Source organism: Fundulus heteroclitus, chromosome 10, assembly GCF_011125445.2.
Source record: "Fundulus heteroclitus isolate FHET01 chromosome 10, MU-UCD_Fhet_4.1, whole genome shotgun sequence".
In the NCBI taxonomy this organism is placed as follows: Eukaryota; Metazoa; Chordata; class Actinopteri; order Cyprinodontiformes; family Fundulidae; genus Fundulus; species Fundulus heteroclitus.
Window position 1 is genome coordinate 10,841,641 of NC_046370.1, and position 24,431 is coordinate 10,866,071.

Consider the following 24,431-nt stretch of genomic DNA (forward strand, 5'->3'; position numbering starts at 1 on the left):
TCACTGACCAAACCCAAGCTCAATTTATGACTGCCCCGCATAGAAAACATGGTAAAAGTTGCAGGACATGACAATTTCTTTTGTGCTTCTTACAGTTTTGTACTTGATTAAAACACCAGCAAACAGATTAATACACATTATCTATTCATGCACACCTCGCATTAGACGTAAAACATGTTGCGGTCTAGTGTTGCATAATTGTAGTCAGTTATATTTGCAAATCCTACAGGGTTTGAGTTTTGTGTGTGTGTGTGTGTGTGTGTGTGTGTTTTTTAACTTGCAACCAGAAAGCACTCAGCTCGCATAGGGCATCATTTCCCACCTAACTACTCTGAGTTCACAGACAAATTGATCGCAGCATTTAGTCATAGAAGGAAACTGGACTCTGGAGGCTAAAAAACTGTATTATCTATAGAGCTGTAAAAAGCAGACATCTAGCCTGGGTATGACTTCACAACCTACTCAATCGTGTCCTACCTCCAAGTCAGAAAACCAGCGAGAAAAACAATGTTTTTAAAAATCATTTTGCAGTACTTTGCATCTGACATAAAAGCTGTAAGGGGAGCAATAAACTGTTTATAACAGGAACCGTCACTAAGTTTTAAGCACATGGCGGCCATGATGGCTTTTGCGGTTCGATATGTGGAGCGGCCTACACAACACATTCAACCCAAAAGAGTTGTGGTTCTCTGCCGCTCCTCCAGAGATACCGTGGGCCTTTTGGGTGCTTCTCTGATTAATACGCTCCTTGCCGGATGATATTTTGGAAGATTTGCAGTTGTGCCATGCTCTTTCATGACATCACATCCGTATTAACCATCAAAACCTGAGCGATTTTCTAGTTGTTGAGCTGCAGTGACAAGGCTAGCTATTCTTAACAAAACAATCCAAGAGCAATTTATTTCTAAACATTACGTGCATTTTTCCTACAGAGTTTGAGCATTAGTACGTGTCACTGATTTATTGAGATGAACACCAGAAGTCAAGATTTACAGTTTATAACTCAAAATACCAGCTCAAAATTAGCTAAAGTCAGAATTAGTACTCAGCAGTGTTGTCAGAATACAATATGGCTAATACATGTATAAAGTGTGACAATGTCTGCGGTAAAAGAAGCTCCAATTTGCCCTTCTGTTGTTATCACCTCATTAAATCAGTTCCACCACAGTCCTCGTGATTTCTTCGCTATAATGTCCGAGTGCAGACATTATAAAGAAATAGGTTGTTTTCTACTGTATTGCTTAGTGAAAGCCTGGTAGAAATAGTTAAGCCAACCCGCTGGTTTTCTGACCTCCAACTGTGGCACTGTAAAGATGGGGGGGCAATGTGATTCCCATAACCAGGTCCCAACTTCTGACGGAAATAGATTTCAACACTAACTTTGAATTTGTAGGAATCTATGTGCCATTTTAGTTATTCTTTTCACCCTTAACTTGACATTTCAAGTTTAATAACACCCTTCCTCACCACCACATTATCATTCTATAGTTTTTAAAATGACTTTGCCTTCTTGCTAAACAAAAGCAACAATAAAAAAAACAAAAAAGAAGGTTGAAAAGGAAAAGTCATCAGCATGAAGGCATCAAATGATGTCTAAATGTGTTCGAAATGTGTTTGGGTTGATCCAATGTACAAACCAAGCTTGACTTTTTATGCCTTTGTTCAGGGTGGATGGAACAGGGTCTAGAGGCTAAAAAGGGCTTCAATGTTAGCATATTTTCTGGGCCAAAGACATAAAGTCGTGGATTGGCCAGTATTAAATAGCCATAAACGATTGTCCAGTGTTTGGAGGGAAAGCCCTGGAGCTGTGAAGACCAAATCATCTAAATCACGAGTAAGAGTGGATTAACTCAGGATTTTCAACTTGTTTAAGAATATCTACAGTGCCTGACCATAAATAAAACTGTTTAACTTCTCAAACACTTATACTTTCTTCCACTATAAAGTGCCACATTGCTTTTTAACAGTTCTTCATCAAATTATCTTTGGAAACATTTTTTTTTCTGTGAAGGGAAAAAAAAAACTTCATTAAATGAAAGTATGTAACCCTTATCATTTTGATGACAATCAAAACTCCTGTTTCCCATCCAGACTCAGCGTATTCGCCAAGGAGTACATGACGCGGCTGCTTTTCGGAGAGGTCCACGTCGGCTGCTGACACGAGGAAGTCTCTGTTCGGTAAATTTGGGCTTGAGTCTTAAAAAGGCCAAAGCGAGCTGCGAGGAGAAAAAAGTCCCGTCGGAAGGTGTGGGTGAAGAAGGCGTACAGGAAGGGGTTGGAGCACGAGTTGATGGGGTAGAAAAGGACCAGGAGGAGTTTGGTGTCTGAGACGGTGATGAGAGGGAGCTTGAGGGCGGCGGAGATGGCAAAGAAGGAGATGGGCGCCAGGCAGACGAAGTCGGTGAAGATGAGGACGGCCATGCGCTGAGCCACTCGGGTGTCGGCGTGAGCGGGCGCCGACGAAGGCTTGCGGTAGGTCAGGTAGATGCTGAGGTAACAGCCGCAAACGCAGAAGAAGGCCAGGATGTTGAGGATGAGTAGAGAAACGACGTAGACCTGGGACACGACAGACTCCACATCCATCGGCAGGCAGATACTCACCTGTACAGAGAGAAATATATTCAACCACAGGCCTAAATGCAGTAATCTCTATAACTAATGTCACACACTGTGCAAGCATCTACAAAGAAATAAGCATAACAAAAGAGGTTTATAATCTCTTCTTGCTTATTTTATAAACATTTGATAGAGCCGGGGAAGATGGAAAAGGGTGTGATATGAAACAACTGGTTCTTCATTTACAAAAAAGTTAAATGAAATCCAGAATGGTGTCATGGATTCGGCCCCTTCGATTTGAAACCCCCAAATAACAGAAGTCAAATCTTGGATGGAACAAAACTTTCTTCACCTCAATCAAAGTAAAACGCAAGTTATACTATTTGGTCAGAGTCTTCACACAACAGATCCAGATCTGATTCTTGGTTCTTTAGCTCGGTTTTGTCAGACCTCTGCTAGGAATCTTGGTTTTACTTTTGATAGTTGTTTAAAGCTAGATAAACAAGTTAGCTCTGTCGTCAGATCAAGTTTTTATCACCTGCGTATTTTAGCTAAAGTTAAATCTTATTTTTGTTTAAAAGACTTTGAAGGACTTATCCATGCCTTCATCACATCTCGTTTGGACTATTGCAATTCATTATATAGAGGCCTGGATAAATCACAGATGCAGCGACTTCAAATGATCCAGAACGCAGCGGCTCGGCTTCTTACAGGAACCAGGAAGCGTGGCCATATAAGGCCCATACTGGCTTCTTTACATTGGCTGCCTGTTTTTTATCGAATAGATTTTAAGATTCTCTTATTAACTTATAAAGCTTTAAATGGATTAGCTCCCCATTATCTTTTGGAACTTTTAAAATTTCAGCCCGTGTCCAGAACCCTACGTTCTAATAATCAGCTTTTACTAACAGTTCCTCGGACCAGACTTAAGAGGAAAGGAGATCGGGCTTTTTCTGCTGTTGCTCCTTCTATATGGAACAATCTACCTTTCCAAATTAGATCTGCCCACAGCCTGGATCATTTTAAATTGCTTCTTAAAGCTTTTTTTTATTCTTTGGCATTTAATTAAACTAGTGTTTGATACTTTGTTTTTATTCATTTGTGTTGCTGTCACTCTTGACCAGCACTTTGGTGCAGTTCTATGCCTGTTTTAAAGTGCTATATAAATAAATTTGACATTTTAATTTTAATTTTGATCAATAAATTTTGATCAAAAATCCACCTTATAATTAAGATTCCACCTGTGAATAATGTAATTTGAACAAAAATCCAACTGTTCTGTGAAGGCTTCAGAGGTTTCTTGGAGAAAATTAGCAAACAAACAGCATCATTAAGACCCAGGAACACAGCAGACTGTATGGTGCATCTAAACTAATACCTGGTTCACATAACAAGATATTTTTTTTGTTGCCCCGATTTTCCCCTACCAACAATCTTCAGGATGCCCCAATTATTGCAATGGTGTCTGGTGTGCTAAGAGGGATCTAGTCTGCTTGGATGGACGTTGGGACTGCTCCAACCTCTAATCGGGAATGAATCCAAAATACAGAAGAAGAAAAAACTGCCATGGTGCACAAGAAAATCCGATCGGAAGAATCAACTGCAACGGCGCCTAAAGTCGAACTTCCTACTTGGAAATTCAGAGAAATCCCAGGGCCAATTGTTGGATCCAATATGGCAGCTTCTCACATCAACAGCAATTATCTGTGATGAGAACTTGTTTATTTTACAAGACACAGTTGTGAGAGTGTGTCTGAAATCCATGTTACATGTCGCGGCTGCAACTCCGAGCCAAACAAATTAAAAGCGGTGCTTACACGTGGAAGGTACAGCTGTAAATGAAGATCGTCAGAGGTACTGCTGTATGAACAAACAACAACTTTCCTGGCCTTCGCAATGTTGGAATCCCAACCTATTCATTTTGTATGGTTTTTTTTTGGAATCTCCAATGTTGTTAAATGGAACGCTGTTAACTCGGGTGTTACGTCATTCCCAGTAGTTCGGATGTCTGAGGTAAATGGAAAATGGTAAAATCTGTTTGTCTGTGTTATGCTTGTCATGCAGCAGTACACCACGCACTGTCGGATCAAATCTGTTATAGCTAAAAAAAAAATTATCATCGTGTGTGGGGTCTCTCAGGTTTTGAAAATCAAAGTGATTTTTAAAATCTTGCCATGTTTTTAATCCATGGCTTTTATGGAAAAGTGCAAAGCCATAAGAAGTCCCATTTGTTGGGGACACAGCATACAAGTTGAAGAAGAACTTGTCCTGGCTAGATAAGACTAAAGGTAAACTTTTTGCCCTACATGCATAACACAGTTTGTTTGGGTTTAGGTTGGATTTATTTGTAAAAAGATCAGGACAAAAACATCCTTTTCATTCATTTAACAATTATAAACGGCTTTGAAGTTCGTGGGTATTAACGTGACAAAAGGTGGGAAATAAATCCAGCACTTTAACGCTCGGCTCTTGCAGTTTAAGAGGAACTTAATGAGAGAATAAACAATAAGCTGCCTACTTTGCCGTAGCTGCTGACACCGACGGTGGGCAGCAGGGCAGCCAGCAGGGAGAAGCTCCATCCAATTGTCATGATGATGCAGGCGTGCCTCAGGCGAAGTTTGCGGTCGAGCCGCATGGCGTTTGTGATGGTGTGCCAGCGCTCCACGGTGATGGCCGTTAGTGTGAACACTGACAGCTCACTGGCAAACACCTGCAAATCACAGTCACTTACTTTTAACCAACCCAGACGCTGATGAGCAATGGCACTGATGTATGCAGACAACGTGATGCGCACACGCACCGTGAAAAACCCCGCCGCCTTGCAGCCAAAGCCCGTCTGCCAGTCGACGGCATGGTTGTAGTAGCGGCCGTGAGTGAGCATGTCCACGGTGGCGATCACTACCAGGTAGACACCCATGCAGAGGTCAGCGAAGGCCAAGTGGCACATGAGAAAACGAGGAACCGTCAGCTTGGAGCGGCTGCCTAATTACAGGGCAGAGGGACAAAAAAAAAAGGACGTCAGTCTTACATAGGCCTACAGTAGAAGAATTAGTAAACAGGGATTGGCTTGTGAGAAAGATTTCAAACAATTAGCGTTTCCCAGGATTTAAAAGCATAAAGAGTACTCACAAAATAAATCTAACAAGAGTAACGAGTTGAGGTGTATAATTCAAATCTGAAACATTCGCTCCTCTGTCAAAAGGATAGCTACACTCGTTAACAATAGTATTGGAAGACTTATTGGCAAATGGCAATATATTGCATTTGGTTGTGCAGTTAATGAGTAGTAAGTGCCTCCTTTTTGTTGAGTTGGTGATTTACTCCCATGGCCACATCTGGGAGGCATTCCTACATTTTGATTGGTTTGCAGGAGCTATGGCTGTGTTTGCTCTAGGACAGCGGTGTCCAAACCTTTCGCCTATTGGGCCAAAATTGTTAAATCAAAAGCGCTCAAAAAATAAATACCGGTAACAACAATTAACATAACCAAAAAATACTGACCTTGCCCAACAAATAGGATCATTTTACGAAAGCGCATTAAACTGTGTTTTGCCCATTTTATTAAATGAATTCCAATCAGATTTTTGCATTTGAGTAAAAGTCGCCCCATTTACTATGAAATTAGAGCAAATTTAAAAAAGTGTGGTTATTAAAAGACAAATGTTGTGTGTTGTACCGAACATTACATTAAACAATCAATTGTAAGATTTTAACTTGTGGATAATGGAATTACCCTAATTAAAATAAAAGGTTTCCATCTGCAAAAAGCCACCGGCGCTGATCGCCCAAATCTTTCTTGAAATTCGGTTGGAGGGCCACACAAAATCAGCACAGGGGCCACAAATGGACCCCGGGCCACATTTTGGACATCCCTGCTCTAGGAGGTGAAATGCCTTCAGCAAGACTATCCTAAGCTGAGCTCAACCAGGAGGATTGCTCCTTACCCATTACCCATATTACAAGAACAATGAATTTAACTGTTTGGAAAAAGTTCTCGTTGGAAAAAAACTGTCATGGTGTGGAAAACTAAAGAAGTAAACTATCATTCTTATTAAGATAGTAGTGTTACCAGGACAGTAAAGTAAAAAAAAAAATATTTAGGCATGGGCACTTGAAATCTACCACTATATTTATTAGGTTAATTCAATGGTTTTGCTAAACAGCCTGTGTATCAAATTTGTTACAATCGGCTTTTTTGTTACCGACAGTCAGAATAACTTATGTTTCGCTGTGCATTTGAATTTTTCTATTTTTGTGTAATAATAAATAATATTAGTCAATGCCTCTTAGTGACTATTTTTATTAGTATGCATATCTTAAATGAGATTTACTGTTAAAAACAATATTTGTACAAAATGAAAAGAGAAAAAAAAAGTTTTTATTTTATCCTTGAGTTAAACCACATTTAAGAGCCAGAAAACTGTAGCTGCAGAGCAACGCTCATAGAGTCGCTCAGTTTTTTTTTTTTTTTTTTACCTAACAACACCAGGAGAACCATCGCATTGCCGAGCAGAGCCAGGACAGAGATGATCCAGATGAGGATCCGCAGGGGGGTGGGGGACATGATGTCCTCGCACGGATTAAAGCTGTCAGGTTGCGGGCTGCAGGAGATGGAGGTGGAGTTGGAGCAGTGCTCCCTGAAGAAGGCTGGGATCGTTTTCGCCTGAGGGTGGCTACACAGAGACGTCCACTTTGATCTGTCGTGTAACACAACCACACAAAGTGAGAAAAACAGTGCAACGCCCGCTGAACCAACGACATCCTGATGCGCTCTCTACCTGTTTCTGTGCATGTTCTTGAAGGCACAGCAGTGCGAAGGGTACGTCAGGTTGGCTACGTACAGCTTTGTGTAGCGCTGCACAACAGGAAGCTCTTTGAGGCGATAGGCAGACCTTGCCAACAGCCTCCTCAGACCACCGAGGATGGAGTCCGGCAGAGAGCTGACAGCAGTGTGAGAGACGTCCCTGCAACGGCAGAGACCGTCAGCATGGAATCAGGGAAACGCTTTGCTTACTTGCTTTGAATTTGTTCATTTCGTTGACTGATTTGACCAATAATGCTGTTCTGTGTTACCTCTCCTGATTGTTTGATTCACCAGTAATCCTGCTCAGTCATTTATAAATGAAAAAACGAATTTAACAGAGGAAAATCTAATTTCACAAAAAGTTAAACGTCAACAAATACTGTAAAGGCCTCTTTTCCATGAATTGCAAGAGTTTGGTTTAAGTTTATAACTTTTACTTTCATTTCTGTGTTCCGTTGAATTCTCTGGCTGCCATGATCCACCCTGTCTGCTGCTGTCATCCTAACGATCCGTGTTGTTTAAGCCTTACGGACCGTACCCAGCCCACGAGCCTGCCTCTCTGCTGCTCTGCAGTCAGACTCCTGTCTTTCACCTCTTTCCTGCTCTTTTTAAGCTCCCTTTATAAGCTTATTATATTCGGCGAGTGGTCGTGCAGCGATCCTCATGCCTGTTCTGACCACAACAACGATCTCTAGATCTTGGCCAAGCCCTTCTCGGACATCTAACCGAGCATCTCTTTACTGGACCACCACCTGGACTGTTGTCGCGACCCCAAGTCTTGGCAAACTCCTGGATTTCTTTGCCTTACTCAGCTTGTTTGACAAGCTTTTTTAGGGCAGCACAGCGGAAAAGTGGTTAGCACTCTTGCCTCACAGCAAGAAGGTCTAGTGTTGTCCTGGCTTGGTAGGGGACTTTCTGCGTGGAGTTTGCATGTGTCTGCGTAGGTTTCCTCCGGGCGCTCCGGTTTCCTAACCTGACTCTCGCTAGCTGTATGTCGCTCCGCCTAGCTCCACTCACATCCATCTGGGACCTCTCCATAGGAATTGCCTTTATTGAAGGCTGGGCCTTATCAAAAATCCTTGCACTTGTCTGTCATCTTTATCGGCGTGCTATTTCAACCACTCACACCGAAGCTAACCCGTGACGCTGTGAGAGCGACGCAGGAAAAGAAACCTTTTTTATTTTTTTTAATGTGTTTGCGGCTCTAGTGGCACGCGTTTTATTGACAGTGAGCTGACAGGAAGAGGGGGAAGACAAGCGGCAAAGCGCCGCGGGTCGGAGTCGATCCCGGGCCGACCGCGTTGAGGACTAAAGGCCTCCTAAAATGGTTCGCGCTAACCGCTAACCGCTCCAGGACGCGTCCGCCGCAGACGCGCCCCGGAAAACAAAACTTGCCAAATCCGGTCGGGAGAAGGGCAAAAACATTGTTTCCACCAACAAAAGCCTTCAGAGCCGTTCTCTGATGTTCTGTTAATGAAACAATATTAGGTAGATTGGACAACACGGAAGAAATAGCAGCATCAATGTTAACGCTTGCTTCCTCGATGCGAGCCGCCATTGTTGTTGGAATCTCACGGTCGCTTCTCCACTACGTCACATCTATGAAACTCCAGCCCTGCGTCCTGATTGGCCAGACAATAAAATTGGTTGGAGAAATCACTCTCTATGGGAGAGATCCCAGATGTATGTGAGTGAAGCTAGGCGGAGCGACATACAGCTGGCGAGAGTCAGGTTACCGGTTTCCCTCACCACTAACAAACGTGCTGGTCAGGAGCCATTAGAGGCAGCAGACACACTTGCAAACCGTCCATCTGATCTATAAAATTTTGTTGTATGTATAATGACAAATAAAAGCATCTTATCTTGGCTTTTGAATTTTACATCTAGTTTAGCTCAGCACTTTTCAAAACTTTCAAAGGTATAATAATAGTGATTTAAGGCCTCCATGATAATATGCTTCAAATCTGTCACTCCCTTTAAATTGTTTTGTTATGTGTCAATAGATGCTTGTCACAGTTCCTATCAGAAACAAGCTTCGTGGTTGGATGAATCTTATTTAACATCTTAATTTTCCAGGGGTTGGTATAATTTTGCAGATCTCTTGAATATTAAGTTTGAAGCGTCTGATAGCTATCAATATGAAATTAAACAGTTTCACGTCAGGATTTATTCTGATTTTAGAGAAGCAGCGCACAAAACATGTTAGAATAATCTAGAACAACTTGTTAAACTGACAAGCAGCTCGTCTATGATTGACATGTCGGACGGCAGAGGACGTCTCTCGTCTTTGGAGGTGGGAATGTCTCTCACATAAAAAGTCACTGCTTTCACTCAAAATCTATTTTTTTCCCCCCCGTTTTCAACCTTCACCCAGAATTCTTGTTAAAAATAGAATTACAGAGTCGTCCCCACGCGTGGCAGACTGTCGCCTGCTTTGAGTTTACAAGGTAGTGTTAAAAAAAAGGGGGGGGGGAATGATGTAGGCACGAGATACGAGGGGATGTCATGCTTACAGCATCACCAACGCACTGGAACCCGCAAAGGCGTCGGGGCTGATGTGAGTAAGCTGCTCGTTTCCACTGAGAAGCCTGAAAAGAAGTTAAAAAGGAGGAAAATGAAATGTGAAGGCAGAACTCTCCTGTTTGTAACCGGCCGTCTGTCTGCTACTCACAGTCTGTACATCTTTGTTCCGTTGAAGGCGTCACTCGCCACCTCCTTGATGCCATTTCTGGTGAGCCGTCTGCCATCAGAAAGAGAAGCCAAATCTCAGTCACGTGGCTCCGACGGGGAAAAACGATCGGAGCTGCTCATGCCAATCTTGCTGTTTGCACTTCGCTCTGTTCCCAGAAACCAAAGCTGTGCCGCCACAGACTTTCAGCTAAACAGTAAGTAATTGACTACTGCCTTTGTCAGCTGCTCTTTCCTCTTCGTGTCTTTGCTTCTGTTTAACAGAATGGGCGATAAAGTCGTTGGCGAGATTATGAAACCTGGGTCCCGTTGGCACAGACGCGCACTGTAAACGCACCCCACGCATCCTAATGAAGAGCGCAGGAAAAGAAGCTCAAAGCCAACACAAACTTCTAATTTCTGGTTGTTTTGTGCGTCCTCCTACGACACTTTGCATCTCTTCACGGCTGTTCTGAATTTCTCTGTGGTTGTCATTCTCAGGTCTCTCTCATAATATTTCCCTTTTGTGGTCATTTTGTGCCCCCACTTGGGTAATTTTACCCCATTTGAGCACATTTCTGTTGTTTGCCTCTACAATCATACACATTTTCATTTTTCTTGCAATACGTTCCAGAACAACTAAAACAAGGCCCCTTACATGGCTATTTCTGAACGTTTTTAATCATGTTTGGCTTTTACAGAAACAGGAAGCTAAGCGCCAGCATCTTTATTGCCCAGCTGCAGAGGCGGCCTGGGGTCTTGTAGATCTTCCTGCAGCTATTTAGAGCCCAAGAAATTATGCACAGGCACACAAACCCTTTTTGTTTGTGTGCATGCGGTACAGTAAAGCTAAATCACAAACATTTCTTTTTAGCCGGTCTTTGACTAAGAAATTCTGAAAGACTATCTATGACACAACTGCAAAGATGCCATGATATGACTCCAGAGAAGAAGAGGAATCCCTCAAAACATTGGACTTCCACAGAAGTCCTTCAAGATTATTTTAAAAAGTCTAGATTTAACCCAGAAATATATATATGTTTTTTCTGACTTATTTAGCCATCAGCGTGTGTCCATATTAAGCCAAAATTAAGTTTGATTAGCCCTTTTGATGAACCCCAATCCGCCTTTGCACAGAGTGAAGAGAACAGCAACCTCTCCGTGTCTATTCTGAATATTTTCTCAGGGGAACAATCATAGAAGCAGCCAACAAATTCTCGTTAACTCTGGAGAAGCTGCAGAGATCCACTGCTCATGTGAGAGAAGCTATTAGTCTTACTCTCCACATATTTGACTCTTTTTGTAGAGGGAGAAGAAGAAATCCATATGAAGTCCTGGAAAGTGGACTACAGATGCACTCCACTTTGATCTGAGCTTGAGCTTCTCTGCATTGAAAATAATTGGGAATGTATTTCAGTCTCTTGATGAGCAATGTTGGTACATGGACACTTTTAAAGGACCTGCAGCTGTAACTTAAACAGAGAGTGGTTCTGTGAAGTATTGACTTATGGGAGCTGGTTACAAATTAGTGGCAAGTTTTCCAAATGTTTCCCATCGTAACTGTAACTACTTTGTGTGTATCTGTTGCGTAAAATCCCTGTGCCCCCGGTTTATAATTCACCTAAATACACATAAATATGGATGGCTCGTCCTCTTAATGTATGAACAATTCCTACTTTGAATTGTTTTCTTGTAAAACCATCTTTCCTGTTTTGTTTAATTCATAAACAGATGTTCCAAGTCAAGTTTTCCTCCCTTTGAGCAAGTGCTACATATGTGTAATTGTTTGGTGGATGTCTATAAGAGTGTCATAAAGAAGAAAAACAAAGCAGCGAGACATGGAAGAAAAGAGGAATCTCTTACATTTCCGTAATTGTTTTTGTGCAGAGGCCCCTGAAGGCATTGGCAGGAACAGCTTCTATGTGGATGTTGTCCTGGAGGTCACTATGCAGCACAAATGGTAAAAGACAAACAAGTAAAAACATGAATTAGTGTGTTCAGTAAAAGCTAACTGCGTGAGCTAATCTGTGTGTGCCTATTGTAAAGGTGTTTTGTGTATGTGTGACGTCCTCAGGTTGTGTGCTTTAATTCAGAATGCCTATAAATCCATGTGGGAATGACAGTGTGTGGGTGTTTATAGCAGGCACCCTCTGGCGGGTCCTTTCCATCAGGCTCGGACACCTACAATAGAAAATCTTGGGCTGCCGAGTGGATCTTGGAGAGGTCTGGAAAAATTCTCAGGCCTGTGTTGGAGATGGTCCTGTGAAAGACGAGGCACGCCAAACGTTACTTCCTTCACATTGTAACCAACAGGCAAACAGACACTGCATGGTTATGAAGCCGTGCACAAAGTAGCAAAAAAAAATGCACAATGGAGGTACTTCAAAAGATGCCAAGGTGAAAAACTATTAGTTTAACTGTTAGCTTGAACTAAAACTTTAATGCTTAAACCCCAAATAAGGTGCAAACTCTGGCTGCACAATATTTATTAATGCAATGTTGCTGTACACAATATATATATTGCAAAGAACTGCTTGAACTGCAATAATTAAAATATTTCTGCTTCCTATGTCAGTAGTAAATATATTCAAACTGTTTAATTGAAGCATAAGCATGTTTTAGAAGGTAGAGGTGGTTACAGCTACGTTCTTAAATTGACTAAACAGCAAACCATATGTCACTTTTTTAACAAAACCTTTTTACTAAGATGGAAACAGCAAACTTAATTTTAATTTTAGTAGCTGGATATACTACACGTTATTCTGGATCTACGTCTGCAAAGAAACCAATGCAGAGGCATTGACGCTGTTTAATTATTTGTTCTCGGGAGGTTCTAATGTTTTGTGAGAACTTCCAACATTATTAATATCACAGGTTTTTCTATCGCCGTGCAGCCTATGTGGAAAGTGTCAGGTAGCTAACATGACTTTTAATGCCTTTGCGGGGTAAACGAAACAAGAAAATATAGAGGTAGTTCCAATATGTATGAATCAAACCCCGACACACACAGCAGAGATGCTGAAAATGGAAAAACAAGAAGAAAAGTTATATCCATGAGGATTCAACCGACACAGGCCATGTGTCAGGTTTGACAAACAAGGGCCTGATGTGCAGAGAGAAAAGAGGTCAACACATTGTGAAAAAGACTAAAGAAATACAAAATACACCGAGCAAGGGCAACAAATTGAGCCAGGGTGCCCCAAAGGAGAACAAAAATGACCAAATATTTTGAAACAGTTCTGGGAACCGGCCAAAAGAGCCAAACTACGGCGCCTTGCGCAAGGATAGACACCTGCAGACGTTTTCACAAATATGAGAACATTGTTTTGCTATTTTATTCGACAAGGTTCTGATGGTGAAATACTTTTGAAAGGCATCAGTTAAACATAAATTTATGCGTATGAAATAAAACATGGATCTGGACAATTGAAGTGATTGTCGGGGGAAAAAAAAGCTTGAACTTTGTCACCTTTTGAGGCTCATTACAGGAATATTTGTGCATGCCGAGATGTCAGCGAATCTGCTTAAAATCCCTGTTTTGTTGCAATCAGGGATTTTTTCAGGGTGTGAAATCGTTAGCTTTACAGTGTTTGTCAAGAGCAAGTCCAAATTCCTGTGCGGCATAAATTTACGACTCATTTAGCTTTTCCTCGAACTATCTGAGTCTGCCACAAACGGAAGATGAATGGAGGATAAATTTAAGCATCGAGCACCTTTTTTGCGTTTGTAGTTAGAGATCCGAGCAGGACTTTTTTTTTTTTCTAAGTTTGTACTTCAAAACGGTAACAAACAAGCTTAAATTAGGAACATCTTCCAGATACTGATTTATATCTTCTTGATGTGCTAAGGTGCCCTTGTTTAGACAAACAGTTTAAGAATATATTTTTTGTCACTACACAGAACTGGGTTTTTGTGTCCTAGTTTTCACAAAATGGGCCAAGCAGACCAGTACAGATGACAAAATCCCCGAGAGACTTTAGCAATGCGAGGAATCTCATAAATGGCTACTTGGAGCTTGTTTCAAAAAAATATTAAAACAATTCAACTACTTGGAAACCATCAGTGTTACAAACACGGAGCTCAGGGCGTATAAAACTGTGGGAAAAATATCTATTTGAGGTTGGGTGTTTGGCACTTGATTTGCCATCGGGGGGCATCCAGACTATTTAAATAATCATGTTTCTGGTTCTGTGGGTCCGGAGAAGTAGGCCCTTCAACCATGACCTACTTTGAACTCGCAGTTCAAAAAAGCACAAGACACAAAAAAATGTCTGAGAGCACTCACAGACGCCGGAGGTTCACAATGTTCCTGAAAGCATCTGGATGAATGGATCTCAGGTGTTTGGACTTGGTTATCTCTCTGAAAGAAGTGTTTTATTAGTTGCACAATCAAAATAATCTAATATAGCAAAAAAGCAACAGCCAGTTATACCTACATATCAGTGAGCTTTGGCAGATTGGAGAAAGCGAAAGCCTTTATCGTCTCCAAAGCAAGATTTTCAGATATCCAGCTGGAGGAAGTAGAAGAACATGACCCATGTTTAAAACTTGTTCTCTCTGGGCTTCGTTTACTTATTGTCAAACGTGTTTTTTTCCGCTCCATTATTTGGACACGTGCACTCGTGAGGAGACTCCTCGGAGTTTGCAGCTCTTCTTGTTCCAGGGCAAAGACTAAACACATGACTGTTTTGACGTACACACCAGGTTAGGAAACCTGTATACTCACACGTCAGAGAGCTGAGGCAGACCAGCAAAGGCCGATTCTCCGATGCTCTGCAGGATGTTGTTCTGCAGGATTTGACTGAAATTTGAAGTTGGAGATGGACAGAAAAGAAATAAATACATTAATATAGCAGCACTCTTAGGTATTCTCTAAATGGGGTGGCTCCAAAACGGTCTAAATTGGTTCAAAGTAAAGGTTCTGTCAACATAAACTATAATTATATGGTTGATGCATCTTAATTAATTAGAATATCATCAAAAAGTACATTTATTTCAGTAATTTAATGCAAAAGGTGAGCTGCACAGTGGCACAGCTTTCACCATTGTGTGTGCATGATTGTTCGCCCCGTCTTTTTCTGTGTTAGACCAGGGTCTAAGTAAGTAAAACTTTATTCATACAGCACCTTTCAAGATCTACTACAAAGCGCTTCACAAGAGCCAACAATGCATAAAAAAACAGATGAATGAACAAAAAGCAAATTTTTAAAAAATATGTTTTTATCTGCCTTTTAAAAGACTCCATAAAGTCCAGAGATCTCAAGTCTGAAGGAAGAGAGACCCAGAGTCGCGGGGCCAGTGGACAGAACGTTCCTTCTCATTTGGTTTTCAGCGTAGCGTGGAGCACCATCAGCACGCTCTGGGCGAAGGACCACAGGGACCTGCCAGGGTCATAGTGGCACTTTGATGCCTGTCTGTGAGGAGGTCCCCGAGTCATTGAAAGAATCCCAAATTTCCCTCTGAAACAAGCTACAATGGGTGTACCACAACTCTCACAATGGATGGAAGGACATATTAAATAGATTCATTACAAGCTGGATGACATATTTAATGTTTTTTCTCTGTAAACTGATGATTGTGCTTCACAGCTAATAATAACCTTAAATTTGGTTTCTCTGAAAAAAAATGTGCGTATTATGTGCATAAGACTAATGATAGAATGATTTTAAACACATCAATATAATGTTATGCCCACACAATCGTCAACACCCCCGTCCCCTTCCCAAAAGGAGGGTTTAACATAGGAAAGTTGAGTGGAAGGAAAAGTGTGGTAGCGATTAACCAGGTGTGGACCACAGGTGGAGTCAGTGCTTCAAGAGGCACCACAGGCAGGGGTATATGGGGACATAGGTTACAACTTGCAATGCAAGTCCGACAGCCACCATTAAAGCAACCTGAGCTTCCTGTTACCTCAGCAGAGCCACAGGATGATCACCTCCATGCTGTACTGATGCAATAATTCTTAAAAGCCTATTGTGTGCACACATACTGGAAATACTTTTCTACAGGCCCACATTTATGTTTTTTCATTTTTTTTTTCTTTAATACTATCATTTCCAAAGAAATTTCTATTTTGTGTGTTTTTTTTTTGTGTGTGGTTATAATCATCAAAATGAACAAAAACCAAAAAACTGGATTGATATTCTTATTGATGGAATGCACCTGCAGGAACCAAAAAATAAATCAAACTAAAAATAAAAACAGGGTAATAAAGTTTTTACCCCATTAGGAAAAACAGATTTAGTGTAATTACAGTCATATTCAATAAATTAGAATAGCATTAAAATGTTCATTTAATTCAGTGACTCATTCCATTAAGTGAAACACATTATATACACACAAAATTATGTTTTGAAGCCATTATTTCTGGTAATTATGAGTATCCTCCGCTGACAGCTAATGAAAATACAAGATGTAATATTAGAATATTACATCAGACCAATAAAAAACATATTTATACAGAAATGGGCTTAATGAAAATGATATAAAATATAAGTTATTTTCAAAACAAACTTTTAATCTGCCTTATAATTTATTGATTATGACTTTAAATGAAAACCTGTGTCTTCCAAAAAACCAACGTTGCCAGTTTGAATCATTTTTTTTAAGAAACAATTACAGTTCAGTTACAACATTTAACTACTGTTTGAAAGTTAATGTGTTCAATTGGGTATAGAAAAAAGAGAAGGGAATTATTAATTAGGAAGCGTATCAAATATAAACGATGAGCAACAAACAGACACACTTACAGCTTGCTGAGGTGCTGTAGGTTGGTGAAGGCATGCTGTTGAATCTCTATGATCTGCGTCTGCTTCACTTCCCTGCAACACCATAAAATACAGTAAATGTTTAGAAAATTGTAGTGAGTTTGCAATTGTATTGAACACTATTTCAAAAAAGGAAAACATAAACACTTTAAGAAATAAATGACATTTAACCCATTGAAATTTAAATCTTGTTTTTAGGGGGGGCATGACCAAAACAACAACAGCAATAGAGCACAAATTTATTCAAGTTAGAGTACAATTCAAGTTACCAAACTGTAATTAAAACTAAAACCAGTCCAATGGCAGTAGCATTAAAATGTTTGAATGCTTTAAATCCACTTAATGAAACAAGTTCCTTCAAATGTAGCTGATATTGGAGCTGATTCCTTGCATGAGGAGCTCTGTGTGGAGCTCTGTGTGAAATGAACCTTAAGTTTTCCACATTAAGTGAAAAACTTAATTCTCTTGAGTTTCTTTAATTTAACTTGATTATCATGGGCTTTTACAGATTGCAGTAAAATCTTTGCAAAAATGAAACAGAACAAATCTTTGTATTTAGGGATTTTCTTTTAAAACGTGCTCTTCTAAGTATAATTTGAGGTTAAACAACAAGAGGCTATGATCAGCCACTAATTTCGAAAAACAAACTACTTTGCACTAATGGTGTGTTTGAAAAAAGCAAAGCAGTTTTTATCTGGCTGTCCCATCCTGAAAAGACCATCATAGGCTGCATACTTGCAAACATCCCAACAGTTCCTGAGCCTTGACCTTTGAACCGAGCAGAGCAGACGAGAACACACACAACGCAGAATGAGACTTTACTTTTACCAATCTGGGGAGTAGTAGCTACTTTTGACAGAGTGGTATGTCCTTGCCCTGTGAATGTGTGTGGGATTAAGTCCAACTAAACTGGTCACCTGTATGTTCACATTTCACTTAAAGGGGACATATCATGCATTTTAATGTCTTACTTTTCACATTTAAATCATGCAGTTGTGGTCTGTATAAAGTGGAACTGCATTGCTTTGGTCTGATTATTTGTTATTGTCGCCCCACAACCCCTCCTTTACCCCCGTTCTGACGTGTGTCTAAGAGGACTCGTTTTGTTTTGGCGCTGCCTCTTTAAATTTAAAGGAGGCAAATCACACCCCGGGTCACAGACTGTTCCACTCCGTTCGGCCATTTTTGTAGTTTGCTAGGGGACGGTGTACTGAACAACTGAACATTTTGACGTATCCACTTGTAGCGTCGGCATCACTCAGTGTGGACTGCAAACATCGCAGTAGAAAAATTAAATAAAAATGTCGGAATCGCAAAATTGGTAAGCCGGAATTCCGTGAACTTGTTTAACAACTTGAGAGCAAATACTGTGATGTTATTGTTTTTTTTTAAAAGAAATGTAATAGAGTGTAGAGAAAGCTTAACAGCATAAAAATATGACCCAAAAGAATATAAATATATTCTTTTGGGTCATATTTTGAAAATAAATAAATAAATAAATAAAAGAATATAAAGATATCCACACAACTCCTGCGAAGACTACGTTCAAATTTTCAATGATATACCCCTTTAGTACCCAACTTTTAGGCTATTTTACCTTTAGGCTTACCTCTACTTAGAAATTAAATAAAATTGTGTTTTGGTTAACTTTAACCAGCTGTGTGAGAAGATTTTTATTTAAACCTTCAACTTTTTATTGGGGTCAAACACAAGCCTGAAGGGTTTTGGCGTAAAAAGAGCTTGTAGTTTTTGAGCTATCTAAAAGCCACAACCCTCACTGGAGCAATTTGTAGAGCGTGAAGCAGACAGGATGAACGTAAAATGGTAAATGGACTGAACTTATATAGCGCTTTTCCAGTCATGCTGACCACCCAAAGCTCTGCATGAGAGTACGTTCTTCTCTGGTCCCTTCAGGTTGGCGGTCCTCTGGCTAAAGATTTGTTGTACCTTGGTGTTTTAATGCCGATGGTTGGCTGGAGTGTAGATGGATGAATTGGAGCCTTGTCTGCTGTAATTGGCACTGAGATGGTCTGTTGTGCCTTGGAGGTTTTCCAGATGTAGCCCAATTGGAAGAGACCCTGGTACAGACCGATAATCTGCTAGATTTCAACTCCAGCCCTCGAGGTCCGGTGTCCAGAAACTTTTGTATGTGTGTCTGCTTCAACACACTTGAGTCAAATAACCAGGTAATTAGCAGGACTCTGGAGAACTGGACTGCACTGTGATGAGGTCATGGTTGATGGATTTACTACACCTATTCCGGCTTCTTCATGGGCACCAGACTATCTTGTACGAAAACAGTAATCTATCCCTTAGGTGAATGACAGTACAACCACAACCTGTACTCTTTTTATTATTTGGCTTTCAGGAGATCTTCTGTCAGACTGCCATGTGTGACAGCACATCACGTCTGACTTGTACGACCACTTCAGTCATAATGTGCCGAAGTGTTTAGTATGCCACGTCAGTATCTCTCCTTCTTATTGAGGCCCTATAGTTCAAACAGCTAAGAGAAAATCAATATACATTTCCATGTTCCAACAAAGAGTGTAATAATAGTTGCATGAGAGGAGCCTGAGGACTGAGGTATGCAGTGGATACCAATTATCTTTCCTTACATTAAACATGAACACTAAACTGAGCTGGGAGATGCCTCCGAGCAAAATAACAAGCAAACCTTCTCATTCAACGCTTAGACTCTTGTTTGTGTTATTGCCACTAAAACCAGTTTGGTAAAAAAAAAAAAAAAACTTGAATTAAGTTGGGCTGCAGCAATACCACCGGCAGCAGTGGGGCAGCAGATTGCATCCCCCCCCCTCAGCGATGACTAAAGCGTACACAATGCAGCTATCAAGGGCGTAAATCTCACATTAGTTTTGGGTCCACGAAGATGTTTTCGAAACATTATTTCTAAACTCAAGAATCGGGTTCACAAGTTTGAATTGTTGTTGCTCTAAGCCTGACAGGGACACAATTATGCATACATTTGGATAAACGTCCCTTACATAAATGGTTGATAGGGTTGAGGCCGGCGCCGCTTCAGAAGCTGTAAACCTGCTTCTTACACTCCAAAAAACAGCTTTTCTGTCTGTTTTAAGGTTGTTTTGTCCCCCTGCTAGAACTGGTACTAGTGATTGGCAAACATATTCATACCCCTTGAGCTCATATTGATATTTTGTCACACTGGGATGATGTGCTACAAAGACCGAAACAAAGTAATGCATAAATGTGAAGACAGAAGAAAATAAAATTACACCTGCAATTCTTTGCAAGTGTCATGTGAATGGTTGGAGAATGTCTGTGAACATAGATTTTCAGGTCTTGCCACAAATTCTGAATTAAATTCTGGACTTATGATGTATGTGACAAACTGCAGGACTTCTTTTGGTTTTCTTTAGCACAATGGCTTTCTGCTTGTGTTTACCATACTCTTGATTTTCAAACGATAGACTGAACAGGGCTCTGTTGTGTTATAATCTAGCGCTGCCTGACACTTCTCCCCAGTTTTCTCCCTAACCTGTCTGCTCTGTTTCTTCGTCGTCATGATGCGGCTGTCAGGATCCTGAGGTGTTTGAGTTTCTGGGTTTCTCTTTTGTGTCTCTGTTTTTTTTCTCTATTGCTTATGTCCTTACAGTCATTTTAGTTCATTCATTTTAGGTTCCCATTTAATTTTTTGCTCTTTGGATGTTTTGTATTGTATTTGTTTTCTTCCCCGTGTCTCAGATCCTGTTCATTATTCTTCTCCCTTCAGCTGTTCCCCATTTCCCACCTGATGAGTCTCACTTTTGTTACTATGCCTTTCTCCACTCTTCCCTCTGTATATAAGCTGCCTGGTTGCTGTCCAGCTTCTACGCCTGAACTCCGTTACGTGTGTTTTACTCTACGTTTTGCCTTTATCATCATTAAATCCTTGTTTTTATCATGCAGCTTTCCATGTTCCTGTCGGCACTTTGTTCCTGCTAAAAGCTCACAAAACACAACAGCTGTTTGTTCACTGATGTTCTCAATAAAACCTCTGAGGCCTTCACAGAACAGCTGGATTTCAATAGTTGTTGAGTCAGGCTGTATTTACTGTATTTAATATTAAGGTGATTTCTGAAGGAACTGGATGTTGCTTAGATGTATCAGAATACATGTGCAGCCCACACTTTTCAGATGTTGAAAACCATATTTACCATTCCTTTCACTTCGCCATTTTGTGTTGACAAATTTTGTCACATACTATAAAATCCTATTGATATGAATCATTTGACAAGGCAGTGGCTTTCTGTGAAAACATACAGCAAATAGTTATATGTAGGCAGTATAATATAGCTTATTTATTCTGTAGCATCTATTCTCTTTTGTCTACTTATAGACACCCACAAACAAGTTGTCCTCCCTCTTGTCTGGACTGCTGAAGTTTTCTTTTCCCATGTCAATCCTCAGTTTTAAGATGAATAAAGCTGCGGTGGACCAATCCTTGCCTCAGCTAGGAAACTAAGCCTAATATTAATGTTCTTTATGAGTATTTTTTGCATGCAGTGTTAAAAAAAAGCTGTTTTCTGGACACAGGTGCAAGGAGGCAGATAAATTGTAGCCCTTCCTCCTCCTCCTCCTTCTTTTACTGGTATCACATGGCTTATTGCTGCACTGATAGGTAAAATATACAAAGTAGCATTGTACTCACAAAATGCAGTGAGAAAGACTAGGAGGAAGTACACATGTATGCAAACAGCAATGACAGGGAAACAATGGCTTTAAACTTAAATGAGTTCATGTCCAAAAAAGCTCCACTGAATGCTTTATGCGGCGGCTGCACAATGGACACGTGTTGCTTGTAATCCTTGATTCAGTAAATGTTTAATGAAACCAGCTTTTTTAAGATCTAGCCAAGAGTAAAGAACAGAGGAGTGGATGGGAAAATATAAATAAGGGGTTCCAAACTTTTTGTCATGTGGGCCAATATTTTAGAGTCAAAGGCCAAAAAAAAGAAAAAAAGAAAAAAAGATAATGAACAAATAGAATTACCCCCAAAAGTTAAATCGTGGATTTATTTTACCTGCTTCATAAAATATGAGCATGCAGTAATTTATCTAAAGAAATTGTCAGAATTTCTGTAGGAAAAGGGACGTGTGAATCATTGTACATCCACAACTTCTCGTTGAAAACGCTTGCTGTATTTAGATCATTTTAATAAATGAATTCAAAGCAGATTTTGGCGCACCAAAGTAAAAAAACAATTGGAGCTTTGATAATTATGTACCGTCAGAGTGCACTTATCAAATATCTGAGGAAAATAACTCATGAGTTATCACATACATACTTTTTTACATGTCTTAATACAACCGCCAACTTCAGAAGATTTCAATGGTGTTTTAATGTGATTGTCCAAAACAACGTAGTGTATAATTCTGAAGCAGAAGGAAAGTTACACATGGTTTTAAATTATTTTAGGATGAAAACCTGAAAAGTGTGGTGTGTTTTAGTCCTTTAAACCTAAAATTAATCCAGATAACCACTTCAGAAATCCCAAAATGTATACAGCCCATCTATGTGTGTAGATCAAGCTCAGTGTGAACAGAGACAATCTGTTCATATTGAGCTTTAGAGGTTTGTGAGAGAACATCTCTCAGTTAGCAGCCAAGAAGCCACAGCTCAGGTGGGAGAATCCACCGACAGACCAGATCTGGCCTTTACAGAAGAGAGGCATAAAGGCGCCCCAAGTAATACATAAGAAGCTCCACTTCTAGTTTGACAGAAGTCATTAACATGTGGAAGAGGTGTTCTGTTCAGATGAGGCAAACATCTGGCTTTCTGACCTACGTGCATAAGGCCATCAGTAGTGAAAAACTAACACTGGACACACAATATGAAGCATGGTGGTGGCAGCATCATACTGTGGGGATGCCTTTCTTCAGCAGGGACAGGAAAGCTGGTCAGAGCTGATGGGAAGATGAATGGAGCTGAATACAACTCTGGGGAACTTGTTAAGCTTCGTGAGGTTTACCCTCAAGCAGGACAACGACTAAACAGAGCTGCAGGGAAAAATTTAGACAAAAGCATATTTATGTGTTAGAATGGTCCAGAACTAAAGTCTGACATGGAATATGTGGCAGCAGGTGAAAACCGATGCTTAAAGACATTCTCTATCTAGTCCGACTGAGTTTGAGTTATTTTGCGAAGAAAAATGGGCAAAGGTTTCAGTCTCTAAATTAGAAAAGCTGATAGAAACATAACCAAAACGACATGATGCTGTACTTGCAATGTAAGGTGGTTCTGCAAAGTACTGATTAAGGGGGGGCTGGATGGAAATGCCTACCACACTTTTCAGGTTTACTGTTTTTCCTTCTGACTTCACAGGGAAGCCCTATTTTGGTTAGGTTCATCAGATAAAATGGCAATAAAATTTGCTATACTGTGGCTTTCCAAAGCACCGTATATAAAATTCAGGAGATAGTAGCATAAATTGTGTAATAATTTAGATGCACTAGGAAAATCTATATTTTTGGGTTCTACTGCTTGAAATCTGTCAGTTCATCACTGCATCCAATGTGGAATACTAGAAACAGATTATTTAACAAATCCTAAGGCTGCACAAATAAAGGCAATTTTAAAACATTTATTGCAAGAAAAACAAATGAGAGGCAAGCTGGAGATATGCTGCTTAAGGGGGGCTTAATTATATGATTGTGTTGAGAAAGATTTAGAATAATCACAGGGATGTTTTACAAGAGAGAAACCTATTTAAACACATTTATCTGGAGCCAAGAGAGCAAAGAGTCACTCCGAATAACCCTAATCTCCGTGTTGCATTGCGATTCTTCAAAATCAAACATATCTGTTTGACCAAACGCCAAATTTAGACCAAAGACTATGTTCAAAACTGGTATTTGTATCCACGTGTGCTCCTGTGAGAGTGTAGTTTTACTCACAGGCACTGGGTGTTGCTGGAAATGTTGGAAGGAATCGCTCTGACTCCAAATCCCACCAAGTGGCACGAGCTTCGGTCCAGCTCTGGGAAACCAGTTCCATATCTTCGTTTAAGGTCCGTCTCTGAGCCAGGCATGGACGCTGATGCCATCTTTGTCATCAGCATTATCAGCGCTACTGCCACCATCCTTTCAAACTGTTTTGTGAGTAGTTTAAAAAAAATAAAAACAAATCCTCGTTTACCTCATTGAAACTTACATCCACCCAAGGCCCTCAGAACCCACACTGCAGTCTGATGGGAAACGCTTTTCTTGTTCGTTTGTCTTTCTGCACAGGTCGGAGGAGGAAAAAAAAAAGAAAAAAAGAGAGAAAGAAATGTGAGGTGTTTTGATGTTTTCGTGCTGCGGTGAATGCTGCTGGTGTGTGAAAAACTTCAAGGGTGGATAAGGCTGTAGGAGGTCCCTTCTTGGATTTGTGCACGTGTTTTCTGTGTGTAGTGTCTACAAAATACCACAATAAGACATGTAGCAAAGATTTTGCACTTTGCTCGAGCACCCTAACCTGACCAGAAATCTGGTTTCACTTGTTTGCCGCTTTGTGAGTAGGAAGTGTGGCATCAGATGGCACCAGGAAGCCATTTGAGCTTCAGAAGTACATTGATGTGACGGTAACAGAGACGCACAAGTTACCATTTATTGGGGTTTGTTTTCATTAAAATGTTTGTG

At 40.4% G+C, this 24,431-nt stretch overlaps 1 protein-coding gene across 1 annotated transcript; it reads right to left on the reverse strand.

Moving 5' to 3' along the window:
* Nucleotides 1-268: 268 nt before the first annotated feature.
* On the reverse strand, nt 269-24,089 carry fshr (follicle stimulating hormone receptor; the record flags this gene model as incomplete). The annotated part of the gene is given in 14 exon segments (NM_001309996.1): nt 269-2,601; nt 5,075-5,266; nt 5,357-5,538; nt 7,033-7,253; nt 7,335-7,520; nt 9,874-9,948; nt 10,032-10,100; nt 11,891-11,971; nt 12,213-12,287; nt 14,313-14,387; nt 14,464-14,538; nt 14,754-14,828; nt 16,777-16,848; nt 23,709-24,089. Coding segments are annotated over 14 exon segments (2,097 nt in total). The 3' UTR covers nt 269-2,067.
* Nucleotides 24,090-24,431: the final 342 nt, after the last annotated feature.